Here is a 14,324-nt window from a genome sequence, read left to right on the forward strand (position 1 = left end):
TTTCTGCTTCAGGTGTCTGTCTTCTTTATTATGTTATCTTGAAAGGAGGACAAGAGCATTACTTACTTCTTTGCTTCAGGCAGCAGTGTCTTCTCTGCTCTGATTCTGCACGATTAATTTTTTATATATCAGTAGAGCCTGTACAGTAAGATATTTTGATGTATGCAAAAAAAAAGAAATAAAAGAAATAAAATTAACATGTCTGTCCTCAGTCAAAATACATTTAATTCCTACTTGGTAGCCTGCTTCTTTTTACTGGTGCTTGATGTAATCTCATACAGGCTGGTTCTGAGCTCCAAATACACAAAATAAAAGTTGGGGGAGAGGAAAGTGAATTTAGGCCTTTGATTCCTTTTAAAAAAGAAAGCTATGATGTTTTAGGTATTGCTACCTTTTCTCCCATAATCTAGACCAGTGTTTCTCAACCTTAGCAAGTTTAAGAGGTGTGGACTTCAACTCCCAGAATTCCTCAGCCAGGCTGGCTGGGGAATTCTGGGAGTTGAAATCCACCCATCTTCAAGTTGCCAAGGTTGTGAGAAACACTGATCTGGACTCTGGGCCAAAGCACAAATCTGGGTCTTTCCATCAAATGCTCTTACATCCTCATAATAGGCTTGTCCTCCGTGGAGCCACACCCAAGTCAAAACTATAGCCTCCACACACAAGAAGTTGCAAGCTGAAGCTCAGGGAAACACCAGTTTGCTAAAGTATGAAACAGCTTTAGAAAAATAACTAATTTTACAATCCAAAAACAGAAGGAAAGGAAGAAAACAGTCTGGGGACCCTGAGCGTCCTCAGCTCCCCACACCAAATAAATTAACCAACGAAGGAGAGTACAGTACAGTAACTGAAATGGAGTATCCTGGGACAGGGCATGGCTGAGTGAAGAGCCTTGGCCAGGCATCCTCCCCTGCAATCTTCTGTTACTGTCCGATTTGCCAATTCTCGGCCTTGATAACTTTATAGGAAATACAACCACTCAGAATAGAATCACAACAAATGTTTTTAAAGTGGGACGCACCCAAGCCCTGGGCTCTGGGGCTATTTCCCCGTCCTGGGCCGGCCTGTACGGAGCAGAAAAAGAGAATTTCCACCCCTTCCCCGCTTCTTCGCCCGCCACCACGCTCTTTGGCGCGGTTATGAAAGCTCTACCCGCGCCGTCCCGTGATGGACAATAGCGGAATCTCCACGTTGCGCAGCCGAAGCGGGGCTTTGCGCGGCCTACCGAAAGCAAAAGCTAGAAGGAGCCCGCCGCTGGCGAACGTTGCGCGCCGCGACGTTTCACGAAAGGGAACCTTCTGACGTCAGAGAACTGGGCAGCCAATCGGGAGCCAGAGCGAGGAATTCCCGCTTCACTTGCCGCTTGTTCTGTCTCTTTAAATGATTCCCTTGAAATGGGGCTTCATTGGGATTTGGGAATAGAGTAATTGCAGCGGGGATTCCCTACGGAGTCGTAGCAAGCTGCCTTGAAACGGGGGGGGGGGGAGAACACGCCCCCCTAGTGAGGGCATCCAGAGGAGTAGTAGGCAAAATTAGATGCCCGCAGCTGTTTGGGAAGGTTCTTTCTTCGCCGCCGAAGGGGAAGGATTCCATCTAGTGGGGGTGGATCCTCAGGAAAGGAACGCGGTTGTTCAGCGCCAGCAAAGCGAATTAAGTAACTGTCTTCAGAAGTGGAGTGGAAGTTAGAAAGATGCGCAGCCCGGAAAGTCAAGACGGATGAAGACGTGTTGTGGGTAAATCTCGGTCCTGTCCGCTCAGCATCAACTTGCCCGTCTTTTCAAGAGCAATTCACCCGCCAGCAGCTGGCTCGAGTGACAGTACACGGGAAGCATCGCCGTCCACTACTTAGTTCTTACGCCTGTTTACGCAGGAGTAATCTCCATTCAGTATAAAGGGGCTGGGTTAGAAACACAAGGCAATTACACTTCCGCTGGTTGGTGTATGGATATTTCAAGACATAGGGCTTATATTTGAACGGCTCAGGGAGCTTTAGTTTCTCTTTTAATGGTGTTAGGAAGGGGGTATTGGTAGTAATTAAAAAGATGGCAGAAATAGTGGGAGAATTTTTAACGGTGAGGTCTTCCTTCTGTTTTGTTCAACTTTCAGTAATGTTATGGGCATCTCCATATAACTTGCTTGGCAGCAATATGAAATTGGTTTACCACAAGCCAGCTGCCTTCTAGGATGTATTTCCCAATTTAGCCTGCAGCTCTGGGATTTCTTAGTGGTCTTCTTTCCAAGTACAAATAAAGTCTGATCCTGCTTAGATTTTTGGGATCAGTTTTGATTGACTAGGGCATGTTGCCTTGCTGGACAAAGGACAATAAGGGTGGGTTATACATGTCTGGGTAGTCTGTGAATTCTATAGTTGTGGCAGGAAGCATCATCTGGAAGGATCTTGTCTGCTTGAAGTCCTTAAATATAAGAAGCATCCTGGTGAAAAAGGAACATAAATCAGTTGACTCCAGCTTATAACATGTAATAAATCATTTCTCTTTCCTAGTCTAGACAATCTTCCATGGTAGCTAGAGAGAACATTTATTTGCGCAGTGTTATAAAAGGCCTGTGCAGCAAGTATGTCTGTGTGTGTGAGCTGGGGAACATGAGAGGACGAGAAATGATCTGTGTCTGGACAAATATGAAAGCAAGATAATTACAAGTCTTTGAAAATAAGGATTGAGACTTACATAGTTCAAATGGGATACCTAAAGTGAGATATATGTCTTGTGTGTTTCTTTTAAGGGAGAAAATCATGAGAGTGCTTGGCACCAATCTCAGACAGAGCAGAAAACAAAGTTTGCAAAAGTTTACTAAGGTGAGACTTTGTAGAGTTGCATTGAACTCTGCAGTGTGTATTGTTTGTAATACTGTATGTCCTTTTTTTTTAAAGTCCTATGAAAGAAAATGGTGGAAAACAAAAATAGCATTCCTTTTGTCTTTGCTGTAAGTGCAAAAGGTATTTGGGGCCCAAAGGAGATGAGATGCAGGGAATTAATCTGCCCTTTAGTTCCAGCTTGTTTACCCAGACTGGCAAGTGCTTGCTTAAGGTCCTTGGCAGAGATTTTTTGCTTCCACTGCCACCTTTTAATAAAGGGGGTGAGGACTCTTTCAATGCAAATTGTGTACTTTGCTACTAAACTGTGACAGATGCATTTTCCATGGTAACCGAAATGGTGGTAACAGCAATGTGTGTGTCAATGTGTGTGTGAGGGGGAGAAATGCATGAAGGAGAGAACAATCCGCTTTTGTTCTGTAATTTGCTATATTTGTTGAGAGGGATCTACAATGGAGGCATTCTTATATGCACATACATACACCGGCTCCACAATTGTGCTACACCATAATTATTAATTAATTTTGGTTTAACACATTTTGTTCACCTGGCAAATACTTGCTAAACCATGGATATGCACAACAGACCATAAATAAGCCAACCATGGTTTAGTACAATATGCAAAGAAGCCAGAAAATGGTGTTTGCTGAAATTCACCATTTTATGCAGCTATTACTAATACAGGAGTCATGATCTCAAACACATCTCAGATTGCACGTGGATGAACAGAAGAAGAGCCATGTTGGATCAGACCAGTGGTCCATCTTTACCAATATCTGAAAAGCTCAGAAAGGGGATGGGCGAAAGCATCTTCTGGCTGTGGTTTCCCAGCAACTGGAATTCAACAGCTTGCTGCATCCGGTCCTGAGTTTTGATAGGCTTATCAAAACTAGCAGCCTCTAATAGCATTATCATTCTATAGCCATAACCAATACACCTATAAGCCTGCCTATCGTCTTCACTACATCTAGCAGTCATGAATTCAAACAATTTAAGTTTAGATGAAAAAAAGACTTCCTGTGGCCTGTCCTCTATTTCCCACTAACCTGATTCACTGGATGGGATGACCCTTAATACTGATTTTATGAGAGAGGTAGGAAAATGTCTCTGTATTATTTTCTCCACCAGTATGTATACTGTCATAAACTTTTCCCATTTCCCAGTCAGGCATCTAATCTGTGTTGTATTCCAAGTTAACTGCACAATTAACTGCACAATTGTGCCTGCCGTCTTAACTCTTTTGATACTTCCCCCCTCTGTGAACACTCCTGGTCTAAATGGCATAAAAATGTAACTATTGGTGGGCTAATTATAACAATTATTACTGGGAAAGCCTTGGGAAGTAGTAGTAATTTGAAATGGGGAAGGTTGGCCCCAACCCTGCTGGCCTTTTGGCACAGGAGTTGTGACGTTAGGTGAGCCTGTTGTTATTATTGTTGATAGTTATTCTCATCTGCCATTCTTTTTGATTGTGTATGGTTATTTTTTATTATATCAACGTTTTTACGCCTGTTCACTGTCCACTTGTGTGAGAAGCAAGGCCAAATAAATTGAATAAAATAAATGCAATGAGAAGGAAACTTTGAAAATGAGAAGAGGTATGTGTCACTTTGGCAGTGCAGTACTAGCTGGCTGTTTGGATACCTTTTGTGTTACAGCAGCTGGATGCACTCCAGAGTGCTGCATTCCAATGTGCTGCAGAAATAATGGAGATGTGCCCCTTGTGAACCCATCCATTGGATTAATTAATGGCTCTGTGCCAATTAAAAGAATCCAGATGGTTCAACTTCTATCAGTTTGGAAAAAGGATCCGATCTGAATTGTTTCAGAAACCTGATTTGATTGAGGCAATCTAGCTATTCAGTTCTGTTAATTTGGATTTCAGGATCAGTTCAGAGGCATTTGAGTCAACAATTCAAATCAACTATGATTTTTTTTTCAAATCATCTTTGAATCAAATCTCTAAAACCTTATTAATTGCTTGGGCTATATATTCTGGCTTTCTGGATAAAATATAACCCTCATGATTTATTATCATGAACCCTCCATTTAGAAATAAATATGAATTGATGGTAGCATTACTTTTACACAACTGGATGGCTGTAGCACAGACGCAAGAAGACATTGTGTCTCAAGGGCCCATCCTCTGGTGTGATGCAACCTGTGACTGATAGGCAGTGTAGAATTAGCTGGCTGCTTTGTTCAATTCTAGCAGTCACTACCACACTGCTACCTGCTGCAGGAACTGTTGGTTGTCAGAGAGAGAATGACATAAAGTTGTGTGTGTAGTGGAATGGCAGTGTATTGTTAGCTGGATGGATATCTGAATGACACCAGCTGACATTCAGCTGCCAGCCTACGGCACATATTTTGGTCATCAGGTGACCTCAATGGTTGGCACAGCAAAATGTTCAAAGACTGTTTGCCATCAAGAAGATTTATTCATATTTATCTGCAGACGACCCACGTTGGGATGTTTCTCTTACTAGGCTGACTCACAGGTTAAAAAATAGGCAAAATTGAAATCGTTTTTCTGTGCACTGGTTAGTGGAAGTTTCTTTAATGTTCTTCATTCTGATATAGCATCTGGTTCTATAGTACCATGTATGCTCTTTCTCTGTGTGCGATGGTTTGGCAGTGTACTTCTTAGTTAGCTGTTGTACATATTCCAGCAACTAAATACACTTCCATATTATTGCACAATTTAACATCATTTTTAGGCTAATATGTTAAATTTGCCTGTAGGGAGAGAAAAGCAGTATCTATCATTGTACATAAACATCCTTAAGGTCTGCAATGCTTAAAAAGTGCACTATATCAGTGACTTTAATTCATTTTGTTCCAAGTTGGTTTGGAAGACGCATCTCTTCCCAACTAGCTTGCCAAAGTTAATAGTAGAAAGGTATATGTATGGGAGGAGGGGGGACCACTATGTCCTTGGGTGTGTGATGCCAGTACCAGAGCACTGGGAAATGGCCATGGAGATTCTCTGATATAAAAATGAATCTCAGATCTTATAGATTAAGTAGATTTGCAATTGTTCTCAGTACTAGTGATATTTAAAAAATGAAAGGGATTTCAGAAATCCCACATTAAGGGGAAACTAAATGGCATTGTGTCTGATTACTGAACATTACCATATAATCCAGTAGCTCAGCTGATAACTTACAGTTGGATCATATCCTCAAGACCTTTGAAAAGGTGCCTTGTGTTGGCTGGATTCAAATTACACAAAGGGATAATGTGGTTTGCTTGCTTTGGTTAGTATGTTGTGTGAACCCAGACAGCATTTGTTCCTAAACCATAGTTTATGGCTGGGCATGTCTTAGGAAGCCAGCCAACTGTATTTTATTCAATAAATCCTATTTAATCAAATGATGACTTAGTGTGATGTGCAGTTGAAATCACGAAGGTGTTTAAGTGCTTCTTGAAGTGTTAAAGCAATTTTTCCCAACTTGGTACCCTTCAACTGTTTTGGATTACCACCATTGTCATTTCCATTCAGCATGCTCAATGGATATGCTTACTGGGGATTATAGGAACTGTAGTTCAACACATTGGGAGAGCATAGAGTTAGGAAGAACTGCATGAGAAGTAGGGACTCAGATATGCAAGTGACTTCTGGCTCTAAAACAGCTTCCCTTAAATGCTGTTTCTATATTTTAAGGGTCAAATCTGCTTCAATCTGCCTATTCAAATGGACATTTGTTGCAATACAGATCCAGTTCTTCTCCCATGATCAGCAAGGTGGCAACATCTAGTCAGTCTTATTCCAGAGTATGCATTCCACATTCTTATACACATTTTCCAAAGTTCTCTCTTCAACATTAAGTTAGAATTCTGTGTCCATTAAGGCATTTATCTCATTATTTTCTCTTACTTTTTCCTTAAAGATAATTTTGTATTTCTGCAAACCTTGACCCTAAGGCCAATGATAATAAGTTGTTTTGAGAAGGTGTTGTTGTTTGGACTGCTTAAGGATTCCACAGAAATTCAGTATTAATATTTGGGATTATTATTAACATTTGCCCTTTCATTTAAAACTGTACCGTCCCAGAATGCTCAGAACAAATCCAGCATTGCCTAGGAAAACTAATTTTGTTGTTGTTCTTTGCAAAGCTGTTTTATCAAACCACACCAGACGTGGATTATTCTCTCTCTTTTTAAAAATGAAACATCTTTGTGAGATTATTTACATTTTTGTAATTTGTCCCCCACGGCAACCATCTGCACTAAGCTTCAATGTCCTTCTGTTGTTGATAAAAAGCTGTGATACAGTCTTTCACTGGAAGCAGGATGATTCAGTGGCCGAAATATTCTCATCAAATGTTCATTTTTATGCTTGGCAAATGGTATTTAAATAATTGCTGGTGCTCCCCCCCACCCCTTTGTGGCTTTCCTGATTGAGATGGGAGCCATAATCTCACACAACTGGAGATGGGTCATTTGGAGAAAGTTGCTTTATTAGTTTGGAGATATGTATTCAAATATTTTCAAAATTTTATGGCTTTTCAATTGCAGAAAACCATATTTTAGGAGAATTAATAATTAATTGGCATATAATGAATAACCATCATAAAGATTCCCGGCCCTTGGAGATCTTTTAGTTCTCATTTTAAAGTACCTTGGATTTATAATTGCATCTGTTGAGTTAAACTCTAGTTGTTTCAAATTATCCTTTCTTAACAGGCCTAGACCATAAACCACATTTTATTATGTTTCTTTTTAACAAATCATGGTTTAAATCTGAAAGCTGCAATTGGACTTTGAGCGCTATACTAGGGACTGCATGTTAAAAAGTGGATGGAGCCAAGAGAAAATAAAATTGGTTTGAATTTTGATTGTGTTTAAATTAAATGAATGAAATATTGCTAATATTATAACCATGTATTCCATCTCTTGGGTCGTATTAAAAATCTAACTGCAACTTTTGGGTAGTTTCTGAGAATTCAAGGACTGCACTCTTAATTAAACAAATCTTCCTGGACTGCGCAGGATATTCTGGATATTTTAAAAACAGAAAGTTTGTGACTGTGAGGAAAGCACTCCATTGTGCTTCAATAAGCTCTCTCGTTTTATTTTTTCCCTAAATATCACCATGTACAGTACATCTGCTGTATTCTTTGTTTACTGCAGCTTTGCCTACACCAGGGTCCCTCCGGACACATAGACTTCAACTCCAGAAATCCCCAGTTAGCATAGCCACTGCCAAGAATTCTGGAAATTGAAATCTACATGGATAGAGAGTGCCAAGACTGGAGGAGGCTGGTTTAATGCTGTTATTTTTTAATAGACATTTTTTCATTGTTTATTTAAGGGCTGACAGTGAAGGAGACTTGAGCTTGGACCAGCCAATTGGTGACAGTCTGATTCTAAGAGACTTTTTTTTAATTGTCAAGAGGGCTAGCCAGTCAGTGCTTTGTTGTTCTAGAATCCTTAAAAGAAGGCTCTGGCTGTGGCAGATTTGCATGGACGCATTGCAGCAGCAACTCCAGCCAAAACTTCCTCTCCCATATGTGCATAGCTACAGGGGCTCAGTTCCAACAGCAGGAGATGTGCTTCTTTATTACTTTCCTTGATGGGAAGGGGCAAGAATAGATCTTTGCCTAGATTCTGCTGCCTTCAGGTGATATAAAGAAGTTGTCCCTGTTTAAAATGAGACTACTTTCATCATCATGTTTAGTTCCATCTAGTAACATAACAGAATGCAAATGCCTATTACAGGTAGTCCTCGACTTATGACCATTCATTTAATGACTGTTCAAAGTTACGACAGCACTGGAAAAAATGACTTGTGACCAGTCCTTGCACTTACGACTGTTGCAATGTCCCCGCAGTCACATGACCAAAATTCAGGCACTTGGCAACTGGCATATATTTACGATGGTTGCATGTCCCGGGGTCACGTGATCACCACTTGCAACCTTCCCAGGGGGCTTCCAATAAACAAAGTAAATGGGGAAAGCTGGATTCACTAAACAACTGTGTGATTCGCTTAACAACTGCAGCGATTTGCTTAATGACCATGGCAAAAAAGTTGTAACATCAGGTCTGACTCACTTAACAACCACATTGCTTAGTGATGGAAGTTCTGATCCCAATTGTGGTTGTAAGTCAAGGACTACCTGTAGAGTGTTCTCAGCTGATTTGGGGGTATCTACATGGTATGATCAAAAAGTCAAGATGGCAGCCACAATGGTGCAACAGAAAGTCTGCCCATTTTTGGCGATGCAATGCTTTAATCACAGTTGTGGCCATCATCTTGACTTTTTTTACTATGCCCTGCAGACACCCCTGAGCTGACTTTTGCTTTACGATGGCAATACTCTAAATTATTTTGATTAATAATAATCCATTTGAGGTAGGTTCTGAAGAAAAATGGATGATGTACTGTTAGCATGTATCACGAAAAGATTGTTTCAGTGCACTGTTTATTGTGTGAAGCAGTGCATTGAATTAAAACAATGGGCTATAGATGTTGGGTTATTTTTAATTATTTTCAGGATTATTCAGGGTCAGCCAAAAATATAAAGCCACTGGGAAAAGTGCAGTTGTGCGTTGGAGGTGCAGTGAAGACAGCTCCTGAGGACAGCAGACTAACCATCATAAGAATAGTGAATTTTGAGCAAGGGAAAAGGACGTCTTTTTGTTATGTTACCCTTAACTTTTTTTGTGTGTGGGTGCCTTTGAATCAGTTTTGATTCCTGACGACTGCCTGGATAAGTCCCTGCAGTTTTCCTGGCAATTTTCAGAAGTGGTTTGCCCTTGCCTCCTTCCTGGGGCTGGGAGAGAGTGACTGGCCCAAAGTCACCCAGCTGGCTTCGTGTCCAAAGCAGGACTAGAAATCACAGTCTCACCATTTCTAGCCTGGTGCCTTAACCGCCACACCAAATTGGCTCTCTCTCTAAAGTCGCAATACCACATTTTGGGTATGTGTGTGTGTGTATAAAATCACAGCAGGAACTGCTTTGGGAAAGCAATATTCATTATAAACCTTTCCCCCTTAAAAAAATACATATCCGTCTCTTATGCTGGTGATAATTAGATTTCCTAACCGGATATCCAAGGTCAACATGTTTGTAGGGTCCAAGGCTCAGTTGGGTAAAGTGCTTAGAGCACTGTTTGACTCTTTGCTTCTCTTGCTCTCAGCATCTTTAATAGTCCTAAACAGAAGAATTTTCTGTTTATCAAAGTTTATCATGGCACTAAATGGCAAGAAAAATCATTGAAAGTTCAGCATTTGCCATATTTGAGCAGGAGTGTACTAAGGCTGGATGGTGAAGTTGCCAAACGGATCCACAAAGCGCAGTAGCTTCCTTAAAGGTCTTCCCTCTTTTTTAAAATGATCTGCCTAATCAGTGCAGCTATATCTGACTTGATGTTTTCTATAGGTTCTTCGGGCCTCAAGAATTTCACAACTTTACCTTCGGGGCTGATAAGATATTTCCAGAAATTCCACTTAGGTTCCTTTTTGGAAGAATCTGCAGAAATAACATAACATAAGACATATTTAGGTCACAAACAGCTGGGATGTGATTTGGAAAAATATAGGCACTCGGTTGGGCCAATACAACTTAGATAAACTCACATATCAATATTAACTGAATTTATGCATTTCATTTTCTCATTCTTTTTATAGACGAATTTGAAAGCAGCAGCTTCTAATTAAAAATTGATTTCAGAACAATATCCTAACCTGTCCATTTCCATGTTACTTTCCATTATTCTATTCTATTTTCTTAGCACTGTCTTCTCCTTACATCTTGATTTTCCTATCTTCCCCTTCCCTACCTCTCTTCTATGGCTATGCTTTTCTTCCTTTGTAGGAACTGAAAAACTATGCAAAAAACAAACCAACAGCCTGGCCTAAGTTCTATGATATTATGCAGCCTGAGCAATCCAGAAGCTTCAACACTACCAAAATATTCCAAAAAGTAGTAATCAATATAAGTAATTACTGTCAGGTTCTATAGTCATAATCATTAATCCAGTTTAATAGAATTATTCTACTCATAATATAAAGCATGGGATAAGATCCACAATTCTTTTATTGTTAATAAATAATCAAAGAGTGACTAAACAAGAACAAATTATGGAAATTTTGCAGAACTGGGTAAATTTATATCTTTCTTCTTTCTGGTAATTAAAAAAAACATGGATATTATTAAAAAATTGAAATATCTGTGGTGTTAATTTGATCTTTGTATACTACTTTTCCCCAAAATGATCTCTCTAGATCAATGTTTCTCAACCTTGGCAACTTGAAGATGTATGGACTTCAACTGAGGAATTCTGGGAGTTGAAGTCCACACATCTTCAAGTTGCCAAGGTTGAGAAACACTGCTCTAGATGAATTGGGATTGTCATACATATATCAAGTATGCATGGGGTAGCCAATGTTAGTCAAAGTGTAGAAAGGAGCCAGAATTAGTGAGCAGTGAAAATATTAGCAGAAGATAACAGAAAATCTAAATACTTTTAGGGGAGGGGTGTTGTTGACTTCTGCTGACTACATGAACAAGTCCAAGCAATTTTCTTGGGAAAATTTTTGGAAGTAGTTTGCCCTTGATTTCTTCCTAGGTCTAAAACAGAGTGACTGGCCCAAAGTCACCTATCTGGCTTCATGTCTTAGGCCGAACTAGAACTCACAGTTTCCTGGTTTCTAACCTGGTACCTTTAACCACAGCACCAAACTGGGTTTCTAATTTAGTTTCTGTGAATGCTATTCTCGATAACGCCCCATACCTTTCAATCAAGTTTCAAGAATCAAGCCATCCTTGTTTCCACTACATCCATATATTGCTTTCTACAGTATGAACGTATGAAGTTTTATTATTTAAATTTCTCACCTTTTTCTTTTTTGAGAATCTCATCAACTCCATTCAACTGTGATTTTCTCAGTCTTGGCCTTCCTCTTGACTCATTCACTCGTCCTTCATAATTGATTTGCAGTTTGATCCTGTTATACCTATACATGTCAGAGCAGTTCCAGTATACCAGGAAGTACCAGCCTGGAAAATGCTTGGGTATATACACATGGATTCTATGCATCCATAACTGCAAACTATTTGGTTTCTTTTAAAAAATAAAAGGTAGAATTCTAAAGATTCTCAGAATAGAGTGCACATGAATGAGCACTGGCTGCATAAGCCCTCCTCATTATCCATGTCCAGGTTCTTACTGTTTTTCTTGGTATCAATTTTAAAGATAAAATTGATACCAATTTTATCCTTTTTCCTTCATTCAGGAAAAATATGATGATAAAGCAGAATTCTGTAAGCTGCATAAATTAGACAAATCAATCTTCTCATCCACACAGACGCAGCTAGGGCTGAGAAAAAGTGATTGGCCCAAGGTCATCCAGCTGGCTTCATGCCTAAGGCAGGACTAGAACTCCCAGTCTACCAGTTTCTAGCCTGGTGCTTTAGGGTGCTATTCTATTTCAAATAGCAGATTTGTCTAGACCAGTGTTTCTCAACCTCTGCAGCTTGAAGATGTGTGGACTTCAACTCCCAGAATTCCTCAGCTAGCCAGGCTGGCTTGGGAATTCTGGGAGTTGAAGTCCACACATCTCCAAGCTGCCGAGGTTGAGAAACACTGGTCTAGACAGCCTTTTTTTCTGGGATTTTGGCTGGCATTCAGTTGCACTTTTCAAGAATATTTGAAGGGATTTAGGTACTAGAAATGTTTTTTTTTTAACAGAAGCTGCAAATCCAAGAAACCTGAAGTCTGTATACATTTCTGCCTAAAAGTAACCTTGCAGAAATCAGACACAACACAGAGCTTAACAGAGACACAAGCTTACCTATCAGAAATTTAAATGCTGGCGATGCTTCAGTTCCTAGAATTTTTATCTTACTGAAGATGGGGAACGTTACTCCATAATTTGATTTAGCAAAAAAATGGATCTCCTCATTCTGGCCTGGCTCCATTTCCCCAAACTGATTGCAGGGGAAGGCCAAGACAGTGAAATGGGATGATCCGAATTCTCTCTGGAGCTCCTGCAGCATGATGTAATTTTTTTCTGTGTACTGGCAGTAACTAGCCACGTTTACAACCAGAGTTGCCTTCAGACAAACAGAAATTAGAAAAGAAAGAAAAAAGCTGATCAGATCAATGCTGATAAAATATCTTCCTATTCTGTTTATCTTGGCTATCCCCATTCAGAACAGTCTAGTATTCAGCTTAGTTGCATTATAAAAAAAAGTACACAGCATTTAAATCATAGGTATTAAGTAGAAGCAAACTATACAATTCAGACAAAGCAAAGCACTTTTTAGTTCTTCTCTTTAGATTATGTGAATTCATGAAACATAAACTTACTTTCTCCCACTGAAATAAAAGCTTGCTTAGCATTACAACATTAGGAACCATCTAGCTTCAGTGGTTCATAAGAACGTATGTGTTTAGTCACCCAGTTCAAGAATTCTAGTCAACAATAGTTCATTGACAAAAACAGATACTTACTGCCTATGCTTACATTTGCAGTTTTTATAATGAAATAAAGAATAATGTAAGAACTGGCCTATCAAACCAGACTCTGCTGGTAACCATCAGATGCCTCTGCAAAGTTTAAAAGCTGGATCTGATTCAGCCAAGCCTCCTTTGTGGTAGATATTCCTGGTCCCTAAAATCAGATAGTGGTGAGAATGAACCACTTCCCAGTTTATCTCAGAAAGTATTACAAAGTGGTTCGTTTAATTCAGTACGTTGGATTTCCACCCTCAGCTATTCCTAAATGTGGTACTATTATGCAGAAAGGATAAAACTACAAGTCTGCCTAACAGTAAAAAAAAAGGTCAGAAATAAAAGATGTTACTTACTTTGCCTCGATATTTCTCCAAGGAGATGGTTCTTCCTTTTGAATCCTTCACTTCAAAGGAATAAAAGTCTCTGTGTTTTAAGAACCTGAGCTTTAACAGGCCCAGTATGGCTGTGCATAAGACCAGAGAAATGAAAATAACAAAAACCTTGACTTTCAGCTTTGAGCTTTTTAGAGTGTATGTTGCAACGGGCAGAGACGGCTCCATTTTGGAGAATTTTTAGGGGAAGTTTCAGCAGGCCTGGAATGTGAGGAGGAGCTGAAGCTGAGCTACAGAAAGCTTGGATTGGAAGAAGGGTGGGGATGTGGGGAGAGAGAGAGAGAGAGAGAACATACTGGCTGGCTGAATTTTTCATTTGGTTTTATTCTCCAGGTCAGATTTCTTAAGGCCGGGTGCTACTTGTAAAGTATCTACACAGTTGTATTAGGACGTTTTAGAACATCTATACAATCTGTCTGGCTGGGGAATTCTGGGAGTTGAAGTCCACACATCTTGAAGTTGCTGAGTTTGAGAAACACTGCCCTACCCCACTAAAACCCCTGACAAGGTACATCAGCTTTCCCCAATCTGGAGCCCTGCACATACAAGTGTTTTGAAGTCCTCATAATCTCCCAGCCTTCACAGCTAACTGGAGGATAATGGGAGTTGACGTGCTGCACCTCCTGTGG

At 39.9% G+C, this 14,324-nt stretch overlaps 1 protein-coding gene across 2 annotated transcripts; it reads right to left on the minus strand.

Annotated features, from left to right (window-relative positions):
* Positions 1–9,575: 9,575 nt before the first annotated feature.
* GPX8 (glutathione peroxidase 8 (putative)) lies at positions 9,576–14,009 on the minus strand. 2 transcript variants are annotated; one of them, XM_063296747.1, is made up of 3 exons: positions 13,657–13,996; positions 12,639–12,900; positions 9,576–10,314 (listed from the first exon to the last, which is right to left on the minus strand). In XM_063296747.1, the coding sequence occupies exons 1-3, from the start codon at positions 13,861–13,863 to the stop codon at positions 10,151–10,153; spliced, it is 633 nt and encodes a 210-aa protein (XP_063152817.1). In that variant the 5' UTR covers positions 13,864–13,996; the 3' UTR covers positions 9,576–10,150. The 2 variants fall into 2 exon arrangements, with proteins under 2 accessions (XP_063152817.1, XP_063152818.1); XM_063296748.1 differs by lacking the exon at positions 12,639–12,900 and having other exon boundaries at positions 10,132–10,314; positions 13,657–14,009.
* Between the last annotated feature and the right edge of the window lie 315 nt (positions 14,010–14,324).

Source organism: Candoia aspera, chromosome 2, assembly GCF_035149785.1.
Source record: "Candoia aspera isolate rCanAsp1 chromosome 2, rCanAsp1.hap2, whole genome shotgun sequence".
NCBI lineage: Eukaryota > Metazoa > Chordata > Lepidosauria > Squamata > Boidae > Candoia > Candoia aspera.